The sequence below is a fragment of the Antechinus flavipes genome, chromosome 1 (genome assembly GCF_016432865.1).
Source record: "Antechinus flavipes isolate AdamAnt ecotype Samford, QLD, Australia chromosome 1, AdamAnt_v2, whole genome shotgun sequence".
Lineage (NCBI taxonomy): Eukaryota > Metazoa > Chordata > Mammalia > Dasyuromorphia > Dasyuridae > Antechinus > Antechinus flavipes.
This window is the reverse complement of record NC_067398.1, coordinates 492876926-492902843: the sequence shown is the minus strand read 5'-3', so window position 1 is coordinate 492902843 and position 25918 is coordinate 492876926. Positions and strand designations below refer to the sequence as shown.

The following is a 25918-nucleotide window of genomic DNA, read 5'->3' as shown; positions in this document are numbered from 1 at the left end:
TTCCTAAAAACTCTTTTAAGCTCTAAATCTAGGATGCTTTGATCTCAAAATATATTTTTAAAATAATGCATTCAAGAATACAAATGCACACACAAATAAATAGAAACAGGTTTCATAAATAAGTAAATATTGGTTACATTCTTTGTAGTGACCTTTTATGATTTTTGTACATGGATATTTACTCATTTACAACCATTAAATAAATAAAAAGAATAATCTAATCTAACCCAGTATTTTAAAAATGAGATTTCTTTATTTTTATTTAAAGATTTAAGAAAATCTTGTTTCAAATTCTGAACTTACAAATTTTAAAGTGTACATGCTTGTCATTCTAAACCATTTGATTAAATTAAACCACAGGAAACTCTCCCAAGTCCTAATGAAGCAGCAATTACATGTAAAAAGGGAGACAAGCCAAAAAATGTCTTCTTCCAGTATCTTTTTTTTTTTTCAAACATCAGGATAAAATATAAATGCCTAAGTTTTCATTTACTGATATCCTCTTTTTTAGTCTTTGATGGGAATGGATGGTGACTGATGGCAGAATCACACTACCAATAGCCCTCCCCATCACACCCAATCTGTGAAAGGAAGAGATCTAAAATGCTTTATTTTCTTTTAAAGGAAAGAAAATGAAATAAAGAAAGAGAAAGAAAGAAAGAGGGAGGGAGAGGAAGGAAGGAAGGAAGGAAGGAAGGAAGGAAGGAAGGAAGGAAGGAAGGAAGGAAGGAAGGAAGGAAGGAAGGAAGAAAGAAAGAAAGAAAGAAAGAAAGAAAGAAAGAAAGAAAGAAAGAAAGAAAGAAAGAAAGAAAGAAAGAAAGAAAGAAAGAAAGAAAGAAAGAAAGAAAGAGGAGGAGGGAGGGAAGGAGGGAGAAAGGAAGGAACAAAAAATGAAGAAAGGAAAGAAAGAAAAGGGAAAAAAAGACAAAAAGACAAAACCCATGGTTGGAGAGAATCTAGATTAAAGTTTAGAAATTATCCAAAAATCTAGAAAATAGAAAGTTATGAAACAGATTTTTCTAGTCCTCTCAGGAGCAAAGCCAGGTTCACAATTTGACCTCAGAAGCACAGCAGTGTTACAAAGCAAGAAAGCCTGATAGAATAGAGTATTAGTGTTATCTGGCAAGCATAACATAAACTAATTTTAAGTTTAAAGAAAATTGTGACTTTTACATTTTAACCAATAATTACTTTGATCCACATTTATTTGCGATATTACATATATATATATATATATACATACATACATATATATAAATAAAATGTGTGTAGACACATACATATTGCACATATACACACATATAACAGTGAGAACGAATATAATTTCAACGAGAAAAAAAATTTAAGCATTCTCTTTCTGTAAGGAAAAAGACAAAATGTGATGATAATGTTGGAGGTGAGGGATGTCCTCCCCACTCCAAATTTGTTTCTTTCTGAATAATTACTAAGGATTTTATAAATACATGGTAATTTTTTTTAACAGAGAAAGTTATAGGAATCTGACTACAGCTTGGTCATAGGTGGCAATCTTGCATTATTTCCAGGCATTCAGCATCACACTGATCACATGTGATGGTCTATTTTAGCATAATAAGGCAGAGAGGTCTTGGAATAGAGAAGACACAGAAATAATGTCGAAAGCAATCCTTCACATTTGGATTTTACCATATCAAGTGCAAATAGTGAACTTAAACATGAAAATGCAATTTGCTCCTTCTAAAGTCTACATTCTTATCTCTCTCCAAAAACACACATTCATTTCCAACGCCTCAAGGTAAAGAAGAGGACATCTATCACAAGTACAGAGAACAGCAAAAGGATTTAAAAGCAATCTTTTCATAATGTTTCTTTGGCAGAGAAGTGGAGTTATGAGTTACTCAAAATTCATAAAGATTATTAAGTTTACCTCCGCACGGAGGATGTGCCACCGCTGTATCTCCCAAACCATTCTGTCAGTATTCCAGCTCAAAACTATTGAGAATCTATCTCTGGTTCAGGACATCCATCCATTTTGCAGCATTAGTGCTCTGCTGCATAAAATAAAGGCTGTGTCCCATTAGAGAAACAAATTGCTTTCAGTGGAACAAGCCTGCAATATCCTCACCAAATTCACAGTGCTCATCCTTTCTATCCTTATTCTTTCATGTAAGTGATTTTAACAATCAAGTAAGTTCCTGTTTCTTCAAGTTTGCTCCAGATTATCAACTCAGATACTTGTATGTCTGTGTCTGTTGGGCTATTTGAATGATTACCTGATCCCCTGAAGCCTTTTGTCATTACTGAGCTTGCAACCACCACCAGTGACCCCTCATGGTAAGAAAACCAGAGTAACAGCAAGTGTTCCTGTTCAATGATTCCCAAGTTTATAGCTGATCTAAACTGGGCCTATAAGTTTCGTGTTTTTTCTTCTGACTCTTCTCTTAGGTCTATAGAAAGTTATGAAACAGATTTTTCTAGTCCTCTCAGGAGCAAGGCCAGGTTCACAATTTGACCTCAGAAGCACAGCAGTGCTACAAAGCAAGAAAGCCTGATAGAATAGAGTATTAGTGTTCTCTGGTAAGCATAACATAAGCTATAATATCCACCGTACAGAAATATTACTTATGGGAGATGACAAGCAATGGATCAAAGGGGAAAAAAGCTATGATTTAATCACATAAAAACAACACACATACACATACACAGATGCAGTTTAGTTCCAACTATTATTTGGATTACCATGGATAAAGGTTCAATATTCTTTTCAAAATCAACTTATTGACTATAGAACTCACCAATCAGCTCTGTCTGTCCCATTAAGTTATCCAATTTTAACTTCCTAGAGATGTTAAAAATAGTACTACAATTCCCAAAATTACAAAATAGGAAGACTTTTAAAATTAAACATTTATCTATTAGATAGTTATTGTTTGGGGCAAACTGTTTCAGGACTAGCCCATGCTCACCTGATTGCATACAATGGATATTGGAAATTAATACTAACAAAAGAAAATGGACTTTGAAGTCTTACTGAAACCATTTCTAGCCAAAGGGCTGTGGAGTAAATTCCTTGTAGAGGTGCTTCCATCTGAAACCCAAGGGCATCTACGTTACTGAAAGTTGTGCATACAAAACCTATTGCTCAATGACAAGAGAAAAGACCCTGAAACTATTATTATCTTGACATGGGATTCCTGAGCTAACTCTCTTATATTCTCCATAATAATGCACAGTTATCTTTTATTTTTTCGCACTTCATCATACATTCCATTAAAAGGAGCACATTTTAAGGCAAGAATGATAAGCTATTTAGACAGAAGGTAGTGATTCAAAAACTGCAAAACTTCAGCTTTCAAAAATAGCCTAAGTGACCTCTTACAATACTCTGACCACTCCACCGCAAGCGGGAGGCAACCCCTGTGAAGAGTGAATTCTGGCAAAGTTCTCTCTTCACAGATGATGCACAGCTTAAGCTATAATGAGTTTTTGGGTTACAAATGCTGAACGCATTAATATTCCTTGATGATAATTATCACAGTATAAGCACCTTTCCCAATGTGAGTAGCATAAAGCAACTGAAGCAGCATTTTTACTACATTTGAAACAAGCTGGAAAATGGGATTTTCTACTCTTGTAACCTGAGGTCAACATACATCAAGCTATGCATATTAAGTACACCTCTGCCTATACCATACCCCTCTATACTGCTCTTCCTTTATCCATTCCTCTCTCTTTCACTGAATAGATGCCACATATCTTTCTTATGCATTCTTTCATATTAAATTCTCCACATGTGTATGGATATATGGTACAGAGACACACAAACTCAAAGCAATATGTATTTTCCCCCCAATCATAATAAATCCTACTTTCTCTTCTTACCAGAATACAAATAGTAAATAAGATCAGTAAGCCCTGTTTTGCAGATGAGATGTGTCTCTGTGCAGTTTGAAGGGAAGCTGTGGTCACTGGCTGCATATAAAACAGAATGAAAATTAGATGCTAACAAATAGTCTCTTAAAGGAGAAAAAAAATGTGCTACATATAAATCTGAACAAAACCATTGATCTTTATCTTTATACTTTCAAAACTAAAAGCAATATTAAATGTTGAGAGATTTAAATGTCAATCCCAAGCCAAAAATATGATGGTAGGAATGATGTTAAAATCCTATTTTCTGGTAATAATACTTTTACCTATGGCTATTAGACATGAATATTTGATTTTATTTAGGAAAAAATGTTGTTAAGCTAATACCTATTATTATTAAAAACACATTAAGGACTGACTTATAAAATATATAATCTATAAATGCTTCTACGTAAAAGACATTTATTAAGTATCTACTATGTGACAACTATGGATAGTATTTTATCAAATAAGTAGGTGGTAGTTCTTAATCTTGACTGAACATTGGCAATATCTGTCATATTATACGTGCAATAAATGTGGAAGAAATGTAAAGAACTCTATCACAATTTGATTTAAGATGTCAACCCTTGAATGGGTTATAAACTGATTTCTATCCACTTCCAACACAACCCACCCCATACTCTTAGTCACCAAAGGGGTAAAGCAATTCTATTTTAAAGTCATTTTGATGCTGAGAGCTTAAAACATCAAAATATGTCTTATTATTTCCCCTTCTATACACCGTGATGCCATTTTAGTAGGCTGTACAAATAATCCCCTCTGGCCCTTTGACAAAGCAGTGACAACACAAGAACCAATCTGAACCTAAAAACAAGAATTGATTTAGGTGTTTTGTGGGTGTAAAATCTGCTGAACTCATTTGTGCCATGTTACCCACACTTCATTTAGAAAATATGCCATGCTACAACTGTTCTAAGTAATCCAACATCATTTTTACTTATGTGCTGCAAAAAAAAAAAAAATGTCTTAAAATCCCATTTGAATCTATGGCAGGGTTTTGAGGGAGCCTTTGCTAAATATTTAACAGCACTATCGGCTTATTAAATACTATAATGTGAAAGCCGTGAAAGGATGATATACAGTGCTTGCCATTTTTTTTTCACTTAATGCTGGTGCTCGTTTTGAACACTCTGCAAGCCCATTCATCAGCAGAACTGATGCATTTTAAAAAGTACTCATTTACTAGCAGATAAATGTGGTTAGAGAACCTTTTTAGGAGAAAAATGACTGAAAACCTACGTGGTTTTATGGTGTAAAATTTGCTTTACTGTGGTTAGGAAGAAAAACCTTGCAAACATTTAAAAGATCTTTTGGAAAAATATAGAAAAAAAGCTCTGATATTACAAAGCAAATCAGGTGTATGCATAGTTTACTGGAATTTAAATTCACTAAAATGTGCCAAGTGAAATACTACCATTTGATAAGGCCCACCCCACAATCAAGTATAAGCCATCGAGTACATAGTTCCTAATGAAACTATTCACTGCATGATGTTTCTGACCTTGACACTGTTGTTGACAGCTGGCTTAATTTATATCCATTCTCAGATTTGTATATGTATATATAAAACACATGAATGTGTATAGGTGTGTATGTTTTACACACACACACACACACACATATATGTATGTATATATATTCTGTGCATATCACAGCAAAATACTTCTTTTAAAATGATTACCTCTCTTAAGCAAGGAATTATAATAATTCAACCCAAGGATGGGCAATAGAAACTCACTGAAAACATGTTTCAATCCACAAAGAGACATAATGATACAGCCCAATTTAAAGAAAGATTTCTTTCCACTGGATAGCCTGTAGAGCAAGCATTTATTCTGTAAATACTGCAACAATGATGATCTGTCCCCCCCCCCAGTTCTCAGTGGAGACTCTTGCTTCTGAAAATGTCTTGTGGTGACTTACTAAATTCAGGCTATTTCAATTAGTATTACTGCACATTAAAAATTAATTGCATTACAGAGTGGATTAAGGTTTAAATTTCAATTCTACAGTGCGTGCACTAGAAATGACAGCTAAAAATCAATGCTCTTTGGCCCACAATCGGAAGTGTGTACGGCCGAATAGTGTGGGACTGGCGTCACTGGCCAAGCAGTTTTAAAAGACTTGATAGTTCAATTGAAGGTGTGTCAGTTCTAATTCTAGATTTCAGTATGAATGTTGCACAGTAGCATATTATTAAAAGAAAAACAGCTGCATAACAATCTGAAAAAATAAATGGACATGAGCTCTAAATTGATAACAAAAAAGATTAACATTCAAGAAAAACTCATGTATAAACATCTGTAGGCTCAAAGAAAATCTTATTGATGGCAATATTAAATTGAGGCAGAGGATTCTGATGTATACATATATATATATATATATATATATATATATATATATATCTGTTGCTTCCCAATTAGTTATTGGTTTAAAGCAGCGGTTAAGGAGAAGGAAAATCAGTTATTTTGCAGGTAAACATGGAAAACACTAAAACATATGCAATAACCACAATGCCTTTATCTGTGTCTGAAAGGTAATATTAATATACACATAGAAGAAATCTAAGAAAGAACAGAAGACAAAAATGTTTCTAAAGCAGTAATCCCATCTAGATTCCCTTTTGTGAATTACTGGATATGGGGTGGGGCATGGGGACAAGGGGAAAGAAGAAGGAGACAACATATGATCCTTTCTGCTCTCAATTCAGAGTATCTCCCACCCAGAAATATTTGGGAAAAGAGACCTGTCCCTTTTTGTTCACAGTAAATTCATTCTTTTAAGAAGCTGATGATGAGGAACACCATGCTCCCAGTCAACAAACCAAAGTGGCATCAATAAAAAGCCACCCAGGATACCTGGGTTTGGAATTGAACTGTGATTGGTGTGTACCTAAGAGGAAAAATAAGGTCCACAATGTTCCTAAAGATCCCCTCTGTGCTGCACTGGTGGCCAACAGCAAGTTCGGCAGCAAGAGAGTAAAGAAGATGGGAAGTAATAATAACAATAAAAAGAATAATCTGGTGCAAATGGACCCCAAGGTGTAGTAGTCATCCCTGTGCAACAATCACCCTTCACTGCAATTTACTGATGTGGCTTCATTACAATACAGCATAGAAAGGGGGTAATGTACAAGGCATACTATTTAAAGCTACATGACTTGCAGCAAGCAGCACACACCTACCCAGAGCAGGCACTGCCTTAACAGCTCAGTTAAAGAGGCCACCTTCAATTCGGATTCTTCAAAATTCAAATAACCTGTAAGAAATTGAAATAAAGGTGTGGTATGTATGTATGGTGTGTGTGGAGGGGGGAGAGGAGAATAGAAAGGAGAGAAGGTGGGAAGGAGGAGGTTTCTTGCAAGATAAAATTAAAAAAATCTCAATAACACTATTGTTGGTTTTCAAATAGAATTTTTTTAAAAAGCAAAGATAACCACTTGCATAATTGGAAAATAGGGAGCAATTACCTTTATCTTCCTCTTATTTCCCCAACAATGAAAGGAAACAGGTTTAAGCTCAACTATACCAACACAAACATCACTTAGCAGAAGAAAAAGATTCGTTTACCACTTCTTATCTGTCAGAGTTCAAAGCCCTACTTTTTATCCAGTGTATAGAAGACATTGGCACCAGTGTGTTAAGGAGAAGAGGAGATTCTTTTCTCACCAAGGATCATTGAGTATGTCATTGGTTAATTCCTGCTCTATGCTCCTCATTAGCATTACTCTCAAGTTTCTGGTTATCATATCCGAAATATTAAGACATAATAACTACGAAGGTGCAGATAATTGGATATTAACCAGAACATACTTGACTGGGCAGGAGGTAGGGCCTTGCTTAAACTAATCCTGAAATGTATTAATCACCAATTAATGAAAGAGTTTCGAATTCATTTTCCATTATAGAACACCTCCGAGTATCTAAGCTTTTTCTAACAAAATGACTTGGAATAACAGGATAGGAATAAGAAACACACCAATGTGACGCTGGAACCAATTAAATCACTTTGGCCTGTTGTCAGCTTTACACAAGAAATCCAGAACTGATTGTCTTTTGGAAAATTTAGGGCTAGGAATATGATAAAGGGAAGATATCTTTTAGAGTTCAATGGCTTTCATTTAAATTCTAAATTTATCTGTGCTAATGCCCATGCTATGGTTCAATACTTCATCACAGAACTGTTCTAATATCACTTGAGTTCTCTTGTATCAACTGGACTATAGCTAGGTTATACCTATACCTATGAGAAATAGATAAAGTCTTAAAACACAATGACAATTAATTAGACATTTGAAGCATTGTAAAACAGTCATGTAATTCACATTTGTATAGTGCTATAAAGTCTAGGAAGAGCCCTATACATGGAGATTGGGATTCATTCAGATTTTAGGGAATTTCTATAGTTGAAATTCAAAGAGACCCAAGAAACTCATGCCCAATACACAATACAAACAGTAGGTATTCAATAGATATTTATTGAGTGAATAAATGACTGTATTAATAGCTGAAAGACAAACATCTGAAAAGCCACAAGAAAGGGTCATGTACCAAGAAAGGGGGAAAATAGTAGAAAGTGAGTGTGTGGTGGGGGAAGAGACAATTCTCTACAACTTTAATGTGGCTGTATACTTTCATTCTTTGATTTTGGGATGTTTTATTCACTTTCCACATGCTGAAGGAAAAAAGTACTATATTTACCATGCAAAAAAATTCTTTAAATGTTCAGAGTCCAAATACTTGTAAAAAGATAATCATTTACAGACACAACACACATCCTTAAAGGACAAATAAGTCAAGTAATCAAATACGTGTTAGCTATTTGTCTATTCATTTTTTAAAAATCCTTCCATTAAAACAGCATGGGTTTCAGATAACCCTAAATGGCTTACATTATTTTTATTTTTCAAAAAGTGTTGTTAGGATAGTGGGTAATGCCAGAGATGGGGCTGAGATGCCATTATTCCTCTGTTTTTTTTTTTTTCTCCCAGCCCTGTTTCATTTAATTTGATGGAAATAACAAGTAAACTCCTATTATCCATCTGTGGGTTTTTTATTCTGTTGTTTGTTGACTTTAATTTTAGTAATTCTTAAATAAGCACTCAGAGCAGATGAACTAAGATATGCAAGCAAGTAGTCCTTTTTATCAACAATTTTGCCATAGAAATACACAAACATTTCAATGGCTCTTCATTAGCAAACAAATCAACAAGTGATATTTTAATGCATGACTTTATTCCATCTCTGTGGGGACTGTAGTTGAGAGTGTGATGTACAGTACAGAGAAAGGAATCATCAGCCACAATGTCCCAGGGCTCTCTCCAATGAGGACTTCTCAGCCCCTGCTTAAAGAGTGCATTTAATTGACTGATAGACAGTAGCTTCTTTGTTCACAGAAGACAGGGAAGTAATGGCAGCTTGAAAATCGTACCATCTACAGGGTCTCCTGAGACTAGTAACAGGGGGATATGTGTCAGGAATAAATAAATAATCTAATTATTAAGCCACTTCCTGTCAAGTTAACTCCAATTTGTTGGCTTTTGAAGGCAACAAAACGAGGCATTTTTCCTCATTATGCTTCTCTTTTTATACCACTGGTAATCACAGGCGGATTAAAGGGTGCCTGATTGGTTTTTTTGTCAAGGAACTGAGAAGCAGCCAACAGTACAGAAAAACAGAGTTGGGGTTAGAAGAAATTTCATGCTTGTCTCCTTTCCAGCTCCCTAACAGCCCACACTGCTGCCCCATACAGTGCCGCCAGCTGTACAGCAAATGTGTACCCCTCCAACTGAGGCCTACCGGGCCACAGGCGCCATCCTGAGAGCTGTGAGATACCTTGCAATCTTGGCAGGTAGCTACTGCTGTCATAGGCATAATTCTAAAGGTGACCTACGAAACCCCGTCAGCTCACCAAATGCAACAATATGAGCAGCTGAAGTTCGACACCCACTCTCCATATTGCCTTCTTTTGTTTTGTACACTGCTGATGGCACCGAAACCAGGAAATAATCTGGGGAGGGGGAGGAAAGAAGGGATGTGGGGTAGAAGGTCATCACAGGGATTTTCTTTTGTCTGTGTGAACTGGACCTAGGGAAATAAGAATCCAGGAGGAAATAGATATTTGTCTATGCTTAAAAAAAAATCACATGGTTTCCTCTTCCAAGTCCCTCAAACATACTCTAGATATTCAGACATGATACCAAGAATATCAAACATGTGTTTGAGCAACTGACACACTTAGGACACATTGCACATGAAGTTGAAAGTGAGAACGCCATCACCCACTCAATCTTCATTGTCACAGAGTTCTATGTCACATGTCATCAATTTTGATCCTTATGGTAGATACACTTCTTCCTGCACCTCACTGTACAGTGCTGAGATGAATCTGTTGGCATTCAGCAGAACTGAATAGCAACCACATTAATCTGAGATAGTCACAAAAGAACTGGCCTAAAAATCAATGAGTAAGAAACTGAATCTTTGAACATAGACTTGGCCAGAGTCCACAACCTTAAAGGACATTAAAATAAAAGGAACGTCTAAGAGTCTTTGCTGGGGGCTTTTAACAGAGAGTCAATGCCAACCCTTTACCTTATTTTATCTTTGGCCATCAGAGTGAAAAAAGGACAGATCCAAAACACCCACACACAAAAAGGATCATAGCTGGATAAGCAACCTGATTTCTGTTTAACTCCATAGGACTCGCCTGAAATACATCAGGACAAATTTTCTTAAAGAGCTGAAGAGGAAGGAACACATGCATCTGGCTTGACCCCTTGAAAGTTCAATCTGATCCATGATAAGAGATAGAGGACAAAACAGTCTATTCCTTTGGAGCACGTGCTGGGAATAAAAGAGAGTCTTACAAGGAACCGAAATGGGACTTTTAAGTCTGGTGAACAGCACTGCTCGGGCATGTTTACAGCTGCAGATGCCCTTTCTGAATACATCTTGAATTTTTGTTAAATTGCGCAGATAATTAAACCCTCTTCATATTTACAGTCTGCTTCATTGGTACCATGAATTCTGTTTTCAGTTACTGTCTGCATATTCCCTCTCTGAACAATTTCATACTAAGCAATAACACTTCATTTTACATAAGTTTTATCTGATGTCCCCATACAGAGCTGCCAGCTGTACAGCAAATGTGCGGCTCTCAAACTGAGGCCTACTAGGCCACAGACTCCATCCTGAGATCTGTAAGGCACCTTGCTGTCATTGGCAAGCTTTCCCTACTATCACTGTTACCATCTCTCCACACTACACACAACTTAAAATCATCTGATTATTAGAATTTGTGGTCCACACTCCATTTTATCCTTTATTTAATCTATCCCCAGATCACACATTTGTTTAAATGTTTTGGCTGGTTTACAAATCATGCAGCCATCTGCACAGTAGGTGTGACACCATTTTTTTTAGACAAAAGTTACGTTATAAACAAAGATAAAGTCATTTGAAATGCTTTGGTGTTTGTTATTCTGCCTGGTTCACTTGGACCAACTCTAAGAAATAAATAGAATTATCTGTGTAAATCGATGAACATCTATGAAAAACAACACCCAGCAGAACACAGAGCTTGCTCCATTACCTACGTTAATATCATGACAGCTGAGGAGAGATGACCTGGCCCACTTCTCATCTCTCCTGTACAGATGGCTATTAAAGAGAAAGTATCCCTTTTGTATGGTCCATGTAGAAACCCTTTATGGGTTTTTCAAATAAGCCAGCATTGCCCACATGAGGGTAGCTTTCTGTTAGCATTAAACAGTGCAGATTTCATCTTTAAAAAAAATCTAACTCTTGATGAAATAAAACAGAATTTCATCATATTTAACACCAAATGCTGATGATGCCTTAGTGTTCTAAACAATCTGATTAAGCTTGATTTTTAAGATTTGACAAACCTCTCTCTCATTGAGACTAGATGTAAGTAAATACAAGACTCAAAAGGCTGATAATAACTTTCCAGACTCTCTGAGAATAGAATACTTCCATCTACCTCCTATTTCCTTTCCCTTCCCCCTTACAGGGTTAATTTTCATTCCTTTTTCAAAATGTTGAGTGATAACAGAGACAAAAGGGAATTGGTAGTCTGTCATCTTCCTAGGAACAGATCCATATCTTTGGATTTTTTTCCCCCCTTAAGACATAAAGTTCCAAAACCATCACAGATTTCATAATGTTGGTTTTAGTTCATCCTAAAGGAAAGGAGACTTAAACTGTAAAGCTAAAGCAGTGATACCTAAGGTCAAAAAGATGTAATGAAGATGAGCTACTTCTGATATTCCATCCATAGAACACATGGAAGGAGTAGAATACTATGTGTGATCTGTCATCAGATTTCAGAATATATCAAAATCCCACGGTGTGACAACAGGCTAAATTTTTACCGATCTGCACCAAACTGGTGTGGGTATTTTTACTGGGCTGATATCAGTGATGGTATTTACAGGTGATCTAATGCATATTGTATGTTACTCTCTATTTTATAAATAGAAGAGTTGATACAGTTTTAGTCTGAGCACTATTACCATCTATCCAAACATGTTACTATCAAAGTGATACATAAAAGATACTATATCTTTCTGCATCCCTGTAATAGATATAGATATGTCTGTATTGAAAACAATACCAACATTTATTTTCATATCACAGCTTATACTATCTATCTAAAGATAAAGTAAGATATCTTACTAATAGATTTTATACAGATACATATGGCATATATGTATATATATAGATATGTATGTATATAAAGATATCTATCTATATGTCTTTATTGATAAAAAGAAATCATTTCCAAAGTTCCTTCTCTGGGGGATACATTTATTACATCATACAAATGCTATAAACGCTACCATTAAGTATCCCAGGACTTCCCTTACATATATTTCTGTTCTTCCCGTTGTTTTCATACAACTTATTTTCCCCTCATAACTAACATAATTGGAACTACATAAAAAAAAAAACATACATCCAAATTAAAGAGAAAAAAATAGCATTTATTTGACTCTTTAAGACCACTGTAAAAAAGTTTTGTCATAAAGGCTTGTATCCAAACCTCCTTCCACCCTTTTCTTTTGCTTGCCTTACTCCTCAGAACTTCTGGTAGGGTAAGAGAGAAGCGGTTATTTCCATTTCAGTACCATTCATTCTCCGTAATCCATGTTAGTAGTGGTGAACTACTACTAAGATGATGGCATTTTTCTTGCTTTTTATCATTTTTCTGTCAGGCCGATCAGCCCTCAATGGTAAATGTGCTGCTTGGTTGTGCATCGCCAGCAGCTCGCAATTTGCTCACTATGTTTCATGAGACAGTTGTTTGTGGCTGTTTGGAACACATTTACCTCTTTGGGGATTTATACGCTAGTTGCAATGCCAACCTCCATAGTGATCGAGATTTCTTTCTAACTAAAATAGATAATTAGAGGCTGGTAATTATTGGTCAAGAATTATCAGAGTGAAAAAATTAAGCTCCTCATAAATAGTTCTTGGCAATGTCATCTCTTTACATTATCTCATGCCTAACAGCACTTTATTCAGAGTACTTACAAATTTACACTACTGCTGTTGAGCCTCATAATTTTATATGGGGCAATTCCTTTGCTAGGTTAAACATATTTGAACTCTCTGAATTTGGCGCCAATTTTCCCCATACAAGATCAAATCAAAAGACATATTCATATTTCTCTGAAATACTAATCAAAATAACATAATATCAAACTTAAAATAGAAAAGGAAATATTTACTATGTTAGAAGAAAATAAAAGAAAGGTGCATGATGGTATAAATGAATGAAACAAATAAATCATAATACCTGACATTGCTTCTTGCTGCATTCTCAGGTCAAATGCTAACTGTAAACTATTTGAGTTGAACAAAGGAAGACGAGAAAACCTTTCTTATCGACACAGACTCTAAAAGGGCCTCTTTCTCCAGGAAATATATTAGAGTGTTTTGTTGTTTGGGTTTTTTTATGTATAAAGAAGAAAAGAAACTCCTAAATAGTCACTGGTCTGTTTGTTTGTTTTTTAAATCGAAACAATGTCAAAATATGTTGGCAGGTCAATTGGCATTTTTTCCTAGTTGCAAAATGGCCCTTAAACAGTCTTTTTTATGAATCAGGTAAAAGCATTGACATTTTTCCTCCACAAATGTCTTCTACCAATAGGTAGAGATAGACTGATTCTGCAGAAACTTAGAAGTATAGTGGATATTTGACACAAACCATTGGAATGATATTGTTTCAGTATACAAGGAAACTAATATAAATTATTTTGTTGCAAAAGGTAGAGATTATATCTCATTGGATTATCTGCAGCTTTTGTTTTCCATTTGGTGACAGAATCCCTTCTATTAAAATGACAGAAATGGATAAGTAAATCTATAAAAGTATTATATACCCCTGGACCTACTCACACACACACACACACACACACACACACACACACACACACACACACACACACAAAGAATAAGAATCTTTTCAAATAGTTATTAATCCTCTTCTTCTGCTAAATACTTCATTGAGATTATCTTTCAATTAAATTTCCACCACTCCCCCCCAAAAAACAACAACAATCACACACATATACACCTAAAAATACCGAGTCTCAGGGAAGGTATTTTGGCCCAATGAAAAAAATTGCCTTATTAAGAAGAATAAGTATTGGAATTTTTAAAAAATCTTAGCTTTTGTGACACTTTCCTGTAATGCATTTTTTCTGAATATTGAGTTTAAGAACTGAGATGGATGACTAAATGATAGAGCAATTACATTAATATTTGCTTATTTCAGCCTTATAAGCACAAAATAATTAATTTTTAAAATAGTATGCATGAATGTATAGAAAATTTATAAAGATGAATGTGATTTAGTTCTCTGATGAAGAATTAATTGTTAAAAGTTCCAATCCTAAGAGATAGAAGGGCCATATAATCTATTACACTACTACAGAGGATGGGGGGGGAAGGTATGGAGAAAACATTAATGGTATAAGGAATGGAAAGTAAATGCTAAGAAAAAATATAAACAAAATGTAAGAGAAAGATCAGGTATATATAATGAATGTTTCATGATCATAAAATCTCAAATTAAGAAAACAAACTTTTGCAATCTTATGCTTAACATTCAGTTCAGGTTGTAAATGTGTAAGAAGAGCATTAACTGTTTATGATGTAAAATATACCAGATTTGTTAAGCAGACTCATTAAGGGATAAATAATAAATCTTATGTAGAATGCACCTAATCAAAAGCATGCTGTACAAATCTCTGCACTTTCCATGAGACAACACATTATTATAAGAAAGATTTTATATTAAGTGCATGTAAATATATTGATATGTCTGTGTTCAGTGTGAATGACAACTATCACTCAAGAAATTAAAGGCTTCTTCCTCTACAAACAAACTTCATTCAACCTTCCAAACAGAAAGAAGTTTCAGCAAATAGGAGAAACTATTTGTACTTATCATTTGGGAAGAAGGTAGGTTTTTGTTACTCTTGAAATAAGATTTTTCTTGTCTACTCAATTAAAAGATTTAGTATTTGAATAAATTGAGAGAAATTTTTTGGGAAGTCAGATGGAAAGATGATGGCAACAAAAATTCCAATTGAGTGTTTCTGACATTCCATAATTATCCTTTAACATCAAATCTCAGTATCCTTCATTTGCTATGCACATTAGAACACAAGAAAATCCTGAAAAATAAACACAAACTGAAAAAGTTTCCCTTTTAGACATTAATTATTTTTATTAATTTTGAAATTTAAGCAATTAAATAGGTTTTGAAATGTATTTGTCTCCTGACAAATCTGAAAATGTAAAACTAAATACAACAGGCATGCTTTTTGACCTATTTGCTTGTATATTTCTCTTCATTTATTTATGTTGTAGTATTTTATTTCATGCTATATTTTAACTGGGACTCCCTATGTAAAAAACTTTTTTTCTGGAAAAATACAACCACAAACTAGTTGGAAAATTTGGGGCAATCTTTCCAGAAATATGGAGGTTGTTGAAGAAATAGAAGATTTCACAAAACTGGATATGTGTCCCTTTGCAGTAGCATACAGTGGAACGTTTATGCTATAATAAAATATCACAAAACAAGCATAAAATAAATGACTCTCAATCTTGTTTCACAGTATAAAATTTAAAAAAATACAAAATAGTACAAAATAATAGGAATTGTCATTTTATAAGCAAACAAAAGATCTGCTTGATAAAGTTTAATTGGCTTGTATAACTCTCAATGCCATTACTGAGTGCTTATCAAATTAAAAAATATATATTAGTTAACCTTTGGGGAATGAAGAAATGAAGGGACTCTAAGGTAAAAGAAAAAACTTGAGTTCCTTTTTATCCAATCTCTTAACTTATAAAAAACTTTAAAATCTCCATTATTTCAGGAATCTTTAATTAAACTATTTTATAAAGATATGAGTGAAATTTGGTGGGCTTGGAAGGGAGAATGTGTAGAAACTAACATTATGTAATTCCTTATATGACCTTTACACTCACAATCATTTCCAGATTGTTCAAACTGCATATATAAAACTAAAATTATTTTCACAGCTATTCAAATTATTTATGTTTCCCAGTGACAAAAACTCACCAGTTTAGATTTTGGTACAAATATGCTTGAGCAACACACAATAGTATCATTACCATAATAACTTCTGAAATTAAAACCTGTCTAAAACTCTATGGAAAGCTAACATCCAGTTCATTAACCATTCCCTTAGTTTGTTTTCAATAATGCAAAAATGATTAGAAGTTTAATTTGTTAATCACCTGTGTTTTGACTGGCAGTAGATATATAATCCTCTACAGAAGTCTAAACTAGCCCTTGCAGAAAATAAAACGTGCTAATGCCTTATCAGGCCTAATAATATGAATAAAAAAATCAGTCATGCCTGGATAAATCATTGAAGGTTGAACAATTAATTCCTCCTTAACTCTGTTTAATTATATAGGCAATGATGAACACAAGTAGGAGAAAAGTCTATTTTTAATAAGATTTAGAGCATCACTCACCAATCATGTGATTTGCAACATGAACCTGAATATCCCATTCATTGTAGAAAACCATCTGACACTTGATGCACTGATAGGTCTTCTTCTGAGGAAACAAGTATAGACAAAGTTTACTTAAAAACATTATCCAACTCATTTTTTTGTCTCCCATTTAGCTACTTATTGTGGTAAACTTGGGCTATTCCCTGTAATCATGAGTGTAAATTTGCTGTTAAATTAAAATTTTAGCTCAGTTTCAAACTATTTAAATCTCACTAAGGTAAGTTAGAACAAATATAATACCATTAATAAAAAGTCCTATACAACTGCCTAATTTCTATCTCAAAGTTTTAGAACCTTTTCAAAGACTTAACTGCATAATAATAACTGCATAAAATTCCATGCTTCAAACATGGAAACTGAGGCACCAGTGGAGAGTTTGGGAATTAAATTAAATTGGTACAGTGGAAGAAAAGGTGTGTTATTTTATTTTTGGAGATCCTTCACCAAAATCATCTGATTTTCTCTTTCCTTTGGGGAAGAAGGAGAGAGGAGGAAGAATAAAGAGAAAAAAGGAAAAACAATAGAAAGAGACAGGGAAGAGAAGGAGAGGAACATTATATTAGGAAAAAAACAATGTTGTGGATACCAAAAGACATGATGTTTGAATCCCAGCTCTCTCAGTTGCTATGAGCATGGTCTGCAGTAAATGACCTAACTTCTCTGGGCCTCAGTTTCTTCATCTGTAAAGTGAGGGAATTGGGTCATTTCTAAAATCCTATCATTTTTATCATCAATTTTTGAGTAAGTGGGAAGTTCAGAATTAGAACAACAAAATTTGTCTGGCACTTCATTTAGTGAACACAATGGAAAATTAGTGGGAATACACTCTTAAATCTCATGGAGATCAACTAGATTATTTTTTTTAGAACATACTTACTTCTCCTAGAGGAAAAATAATTTGCTTTCTGACTAATCTCTGAAAAAAACTATCTTTTAATGATAAAGAAATGTAACATAATGCTCGCTAATTATTCTGCAAATCAATTTTTAGTAGCTCAATTTATTTAATTGATATCCAAAAGTAATACCACTATTAAGTTAGCCAAAATAAGGGTGGGAATTTATAAATACATAACTATTAGTACTCGGTCAAAAAATTCCAGATGATATTTCATGAAATTTTCACAAATAAATGTCTAGCTAAGATTTAGGATTCCCCAAAGCAGATTTCTCCTATCAGTAGACAGAAAGACCCATGAATACAGGTATAGGTTTCAAAGCTTCATTTTGCTTATATCCCAGGATAGCACTTAGAAGCTCCATGGATAGTTTTCCCAATTGTTAAATTAGTGTCTCTTGTATTGGATGTATGTTATATAGGGTGTGTGGATGGGTTGGGGGAATGGTAGATATAACAGATGACCTTAAGAGGCTTTCTTTAGCTCTAATCTTCTATACTTGATTGATTTATTGATTGATTATATTCATAACTGATGAGTCATATAAATCCATGATTATATTTTCATTGAAAAGTTTTTGGGAAATCAAAAAAGCAAATGGACAAAAAAGAATCACTTTTTAAAAATAATCTTTTACTGATTCTCCAGTTTGCCAGATCTTGAGAACAATTATATTGTCATAGTCAGATATCACATCTTCTTATGGTATTATCAACCATTCCTGCTTTTTTTCTAAGACAATTGAAGGAAATGTTAATTATAATAATATTTGTAGCAAATTTGGCTATGAAAGTTTTTAGTTTAAAATGCACATCCTTGAGTATGACTAATTTTAAAAGATTAAAAATTTTATAAAATTCAACAAAGTCAAATGTAGAAGGTTTCAAATTATAAACACTAGTAATTTAAAATCCTCTCAATCACCATAATGTTCAGCATTTATTTTTCTATAACCGTAGATAGTAGCCTTTGTGAAGTACTGGGTGGAGTGGGGGGTGGGAGTGGGTAAAGGGAGGAAGTATGTATTTTCAACTGAGGTAACTAGAGACAGAATAATCTAGCACTGTCTGTACAGAAGGCAGACGCATATGAACTGAATGTGTCGAATCTAAATCTAACACAGATTTTTTAAAACCCTGACAATCACCACAGAAGATTTATAATGCTGAGCTGTTTACAAGATGCTTTTGATGTTGACATATAGAGCAACATGTGTTGTATAAATAACAATCAGTCCTTTTTCTTTAACATTATTTCCCTTTAGAACTAGTTAGAAAATATTTCTTACTCCCAGATGACCAACATTATATATTGTTTATTAGCATACTTCTAGCATTATTCCTGATATGTGACCTTGCTGAAAAACAAAGAAACATAAACTTAATGGCTGGTCTTTTCTCTTGTTAGCACAGTAAAACATACACCATGTCGAGGACTGTCTCCACAAATTATGACTGATGAATATGTTGATGGAATAGACCTGATTTTTTGTAGTCTAATAATAAAGAATAAAATTACTTGACAAGCACTTACAAAGAGCTTCAAAATAATCTGATGTATTTTCAGATCTATATATGCAAGTTCTGTGTGTATGTGTGTATGATGGATGCTTTTTATCAGCAGTAAGAAATAAAACAATTTTAAGGCTTAAAACAATTTCTAAAATACTATAGTTCACTTTTATTAATTAGGCAATATTCTAATATCTTAATATATAAACTTGTGACTCAATGAGATAAGGATAGAGTATAATTAAAAACATAGTATAATAATTTTTAAACTGTAGCAGAAATTCAGGCTCTTTTCCCAGTTTTCATATTTCCAAAATAAATTTTATTTTTAAGGCTAAATAAGGAAATTATTTTAGGATCATTATTATAATTATTTTATTGTCATAATACAAAATAAAACCTGTTTAAGGTTTTTTTTTAAAGAATAGCTATGAGAATATAGCATTTTAGATTTAGAAGCAATTTTACATTTCTTGTCACTTTCTGTTCAATGCAACAATCTCCCTATGATAGTTTAGTATCAGCTTCATTTTTTGAACAATTCTAATTACTAAAAGTTCATTATGCTGAGCCAAAATCTGTCTTCCTCATCTTCTAACCATTGATTCTGATAATGTGTTGGTTTGCTTTCTTGAATAACAAAGAACAAGTCCAATTCTGCCTTAAAAAAAAAAAAACAATCTTTCAGTTTTCTTAAGACAACTATCATGGTAACCTCAAGTCTTTTATTCTCAAAACTAAGTAGTTTCTTGAACAGTTCCCGGTATTATGTGGTTTCTTGGCCCTGTACAATCCTAGCTGTCCTCCTTTGGGGATATGTTCATCAACATCTCTCTTAAAATGAGGTGGCCTAGCTGAAAAAAAAAATTGAAAATGTAGTCTGACCAGTGTGAAGAATGATAATGGGGGAGGAGGATTCTATGGTCTCCCTTTGGAATGCAGGGAAGGAGGGAGGAAAGCAGGGAAAGAGAAAAAGAGAGAGAGAGAAAGAGAGAAAGAGAGAGAGAGAGAGAGAGAGAGAGAGAGAGAGAGAGAGAGAGAGAGAGAGAATGAGAATAGAAAAAAAAAGACAAGTCAGATCATTTTTCTTAAAAGCAGATAAAAGTAGAAACAGCACTTCTATTGTTTTGGCCCCAGATTGGCCTTTATCAACGCTTAAGTTGTCAATTTGCTTGAAATGCTAATTTGGTACAATTTTTAAAAGACTTTTTTTTTTCATTAGCCCTTTTTTAATGTGCTACTTGGGAGTGGGATTGTCACTTCCTGATTGTTCTCTTTTGTTTTCTGATACTGATAGATGTAATTATCAGGGATACAACTTTTTCTTAGCACCTCATTATTTTTGATTGATTTTGAGAACAATTTAAATGTGCCTTTTTGACATTTTTGTTTTCAGTTATACTCTGGTTAAGGCAATCTGAGACTTTCAGGAAAGAGCACTTCATAAATTAAAAAAATGATTAGGATAATTAATAATGTATAGGAACTTTTTAAAACACTAAATCTTCTGATTAACCCAACCCCATTCTATTCATACCTTTATTCTATATTCCAATAACATTATATACTACACTTGATTTATAGTACACTAATTTGTACTTTCTTATGACACTATAAATGTTTTTCACATATCCTTGTATTAAGTTAAAATTTTGCATTGTAATATGATATTCACTTGCATATTCTTTTTTAAATATCTTTTTTCGACTGATTTATAACTAATGCACAAATATCTTGAGATCAAGGATAGAATCACAAAAAAACTGAAGTTAGAAGGGGTTTCAGAGACCCTGTAGTCTCATGGACACCTAAAAAAAAAAAGAATCATTCTTATGATATCTCCCAAAAGGAGCTATTTGACCTAAGTTAGAAGACCTCCAGTAAGAGAAATATCTTAAGAGGCAGTCTATTGTATTTCTGTATAACTCTAGTAGAAAATATTTTCTTACATTAAGTAGAAATTTGCCTCATTATTATAGGACCGGAAACTTAGAACCAGAAGGGAAATTTAGACACCATTGAGTCCAAGCTCTCCAATTTAGGTGTGAAGAACTGGGACTTTGAGATTAACTGGACTGCTCTGGGAAACACAAATATTAGGAATATAAGATAGGTTTTGAACCTAGGTCATCCATCTTTATTTCCAGTGCTTTATGACTTAAATTACGCATCTTCCCATTGCTTTAATTTCTGCTTTCTGGAGCTAAATAGAACAACTTTGACATTTTTTTTTTGTTATACCCATAAAAATGTTTCTTATGTTATTATGCTCAATAAACAGTGGGTATTCTATATGCCTGGCTGATTACATGACCTTTTGAGGATTCAGGAATACAGTTCCTTTTTAACTGCACTGGAATAAATGCAAAAAAATGTCTATTACTGGCATTCTTTGGGGCCTTCTGCCTGTATGACTCATAGAAACTAGCCAAAGAACTCTGGTTGTTATTATTACTTTCTGACTGCCTAACCTAAAGCTTCCAATAATCTTCAATTCCTGAAACCCAGACATAGCTCTTGTCCCTAAATTCCTAATCAACACTGTCCAAGTTTTCTCCAAGTCTTAAGTGGCCTGAGTACACTTAGCAGAGAAAAATAAAAAACTGAATTGTGATTTAGCATCCTAAATGAAGTCTTATGGGGAGAGTAAAGGGGGAGAGGGGGATCCTGCATTAGCAATATGTAGAATAACCCTGAAAAATTAGTTGCCACCTAAATAACTTTCAAATTACCATGTATCACAAACTAGGAATTAAAAAGAAAATACAGTGTAGAGGATGTGTTTAGAGAAATGTAAGAACAACAACAACAAAAAATAGTTTGACATGTTACATGAAAGAGTGAGAGAGATGATCACTACACAGACCACATTAAAATTCTTGGGATGTTCAAAGAAAGAATACTCCCAGCACCGTGGGTAGACCTTCTGTGGTAAAGAAAGGAACTGAGCCTTTATTAAATATCTACGACATGTAAGACCCCAAGTTAAGCACTTTATAAATCCTCACAAAAACCTTGTGAAGCATATTTTACAATTGAGGAAACTGAGCCAAACAGAAGTTAAATGACTTGCCTAGGGTCAGCAACTAGGAAGTATGTCACGTTTTCTTACTCCAAAACTCAGGCTTTCCTGATTCCAAGTCCTGATTCAGGACTGTCCACTTCATCATCTAACTGCCAATGTGGTGAACTTAATAGATGATATGAAGAAACAAATATGACCTATATCATTACATGACGTGCATATCATGGAAATCACAGATCCTTCAGAGTTTGGAAGAATAAATTGATGTATGTTATTCATTTATCAAATAAGTGGAAAGAATGGCAGGTGAAAGAACAATTACTTTTGAATGTTCCCTCCCAGAATTGCTATTTAAACTTTGAAACAGTCTATTTAGTGAAAAGTTTGGAAAGTCTGTCTCTCAAGCAAAACTCTAAATATCTGCAATATGTTTTTGTGGATATCAAAAATTATATGGCCTAAGTTCTCCACTTTCTTTTTTCTCCCTCTTATTATCGTCCCTTTAATAGCACCTTTCTCATTACTCTAGCTGACTCTGGTTAATCAATGGCTTTCTCCCACAACATGGACTATTTCCTTTCTCCTGGTTAATTTTGAGGTCCTGAGGGGAACATGTCTTTTTCCTTGCTAACTGTATGTTCTCTCAACTCTGTTTCATATTTGCCATTACCAGTATCTAATTTGCCTCTTATTTTTGTCTGTAAACTTTTCTCCTAAATAAATCTTCCTTTTGGCAAAGAGAATGGCCATTGTAAATTTGTCACATGTCTATTTTGAACTAGATATTGCTACCTTAACCTCATCATTTATACTATTAAAAATTATTGAGAATCTGTCCAAAAAAGAATTATACGAAAATTTTTCTGGAGACATGAAAGGCATATATATACATACATAATTCCAGATAAATTCATATTTTGATATATACTTGCTTTAGTAGTCTTCTTATGCTATCAAATGCATATCATAATGAATAATTTGACATAGGATACTACTAAATTTTTTAAAAAATTCAATCCCCCCAAAAGTTAATCTTTATTAGAATTGATATATTTATTCTACATAAGGTTACAAGGATATAAACTCAACCTCTATTCATCCCACCTCATTACTTATTCCTAAGATGGATGTTAAGTATTTTATTAAAATTTTTACCATCCCTCAATCTCTAGTATCCTTTTTTTGTTTCCTGGGAAAGATGTATAAATATCCTTGCATGCAGGCAGATGAATGATACAAGTGATTAGTGTGTGTGTGTATGTGTATACATATATATGTATACATATACATATGCATATAAATCTATACAGATATACACATATATATACATATGTACACACATATACATATATAATATACAAACACATAGATAATATATATGTGTATATATTGTCAATTTCAAAAGTATTTCTATTTTTAAAAAGAATCCTTCTAACATTCTCAAAGATTGAGAGCAATTTTTCATGTGGAAGTTAAGTAGTGATCTCCTATTGAGTTCTTTCCTGTCTTTGGAGTGTAAAGAGTCCTGAGAATGCAATTAGTAAAATTCTGAGTTAGATAATTAGTTGGAAAAGTGACCCTAAGCAAATCACTTAATTTCTCTCAGTCTCAGTTTCCTCCTCTGTAAAATAAAAGCATTAGGCTCAAAGTCCTCTGAGGTTCCTTGCATCATCCATTGAATATTATTGGGTCTCTCTCACATCATTTTTCTTTTTACCTCCTCTCACCCAATGACACTCACTCTTTCTTGCTTTTAAAATTTCAATAGCTATCCATCACTGTGAATTTAAATTAATTTGGGGAAGAATTTTAAAAGCACAGATGCCTTAGAGTTTTAATTCACTTCTACTAACATTCTATTCTGATGCCTCAGTGAGAGAGTTGACCTTGGGCTCTCAGAAACGAAGTCAGAAAAGCCCAACTGCTTTAGTTGAGTTCAGAGAGTTTCATCGCCACTAGTTTGGCCACCAAGTGACAGCATAATATAAAATCTGTTTATGTAGGTGCACATGAATTGTGATATCTGTTGGTAAAGGGAATTCCCACATGGATAATGAAAATTACAGATCTTCTAACATAATGAAGACAGTCTTAGAGCACCTGGTGGTCAAACTGTAAGCCTCCATGGAACAATGGATCTATGCAGTTTTAAAATATAGAAACTATTAACTATTATAAGAGATGAACATGTGGTGAAACATGCAGTGAAAAATGGGCTAGATTTGGAGGCAAAGAGGCTGGGATGAATTCTTACTCTTACTCTATAGGAGAGCTTCTTATTTCATCTCTCATCTTTCAAATATCTTTCTCTAATGTCTGATTTAAAAAAAGGTGTCCCTTATCCTTGCCAAGTTCAAACCTTCTAATTCAGAGGTAGGAAAACTTTTTTTTTCTGCCAAGAGCCATTTGGAAATTTATAACACCATTTGTTGGTCATATAAAATTATGAATTTATAGAATTCAAGCTATAGGAGATTGGTGTTCCTAACTTTCAGTTTGTTGTCTGCAATTGTCTTATCAAATGACTTCATCCATATGGACTGTGGACTGGACATTACCCACCACTGTACTAATGCCTTCTTGATTCCAGCATGTCCTGTCTTATTCAGCAGATTTAGATTTCCTTATATGAGTACCATTTTTCTCTAATCTTCAACCTCTTTTTATATATTAGTTCTTTCCTTGCTACCCATAAACATGCCCATGTCTCGTTCATTTTAAAAATAAATAAAATGGACAAAAGCAAAAACAAAAAACCCTCTCTTAAAATTCTTATCCTTTCTAGATATTATTATAACATCCCTTCACTTTTCAGCTAAACTTGAAAAAATACATGTACTTGGTACACCCCCTTCATTTCATCTAATTCTCTTCCAAATCCTCTGCTATCTGACTTCCAACCTCCTCGTTCAACTAAATTGCCTTGAAGATTAAGAGAATATCATTAATCTTTTAATTGTCTATCAATCTTCATTTTTCTAGATCTTTATAGAGCATCTCATCATTAGTCACCTTCTCTTAGAGATTCTCTCCTCTTTGATTTTTCATAACTGTTACTTCTTATTTCTCCTAATAGGTATCTGACAGCTATTTCTCAGTCTACTTTAAACATTTGAGTTCTGTCCTGGGCTCTTTTTTTTCCTCTATGCTATCTCACAGTGATATCAGTTCCTATAGTCTCAAACATTTTCCTTCACTTGATAATCGTCACAACTATATATTCAGCCCTATTCTCTGTGCTGAACATAGTCCCACAGAACTACCTATTTTTTGGATATCTCAAATTGAATGTCTGTGAGATAATTCAAACTTAACATGTCCAAATAAGAATCTAATCCTCCTCTGTTCTGAATTTCTCTATTACCATTGAGAATGTCACCATTTTCCCAGTTACCCAGATTCACAATAAGTTTAGTGATACCCATCCTCTCCTTGGTTGGAAAAGTGATTTCCTAAAGCAGAAGTCTAAACATATCACTTTCC

The 25918-nt window shown here is 33.8% G+C and overlaps 1 protein-coding gene across 4 annotated transcripts in view; it reads right to left on the bottom strand.

The window, feature by feature from the left end:
- Positions 1 to 25918, bottom strand: part of ZNF521 (zinc finger protein 521) — a 348951-nt gene that overhangs the window by 140596 nt on the left and 182437 nt on the right. For 3 of the 4 annotated variants that reach the window (XM_051970319.1, XM_051970322.1, XM_051970321.1), the window contains one exon: positions 16959 to 17043. In XM_051970319.1, the coding sequence (XP_051826279.1) occupies positions 16959 to 17043 (85 nt within the window). The remainder of the gene's footprint in view (positions 1 to 16958; positions 17044 to 25918) is intronic. The other variant, XM_051970320.1, reaches the window with a different exon arrangement.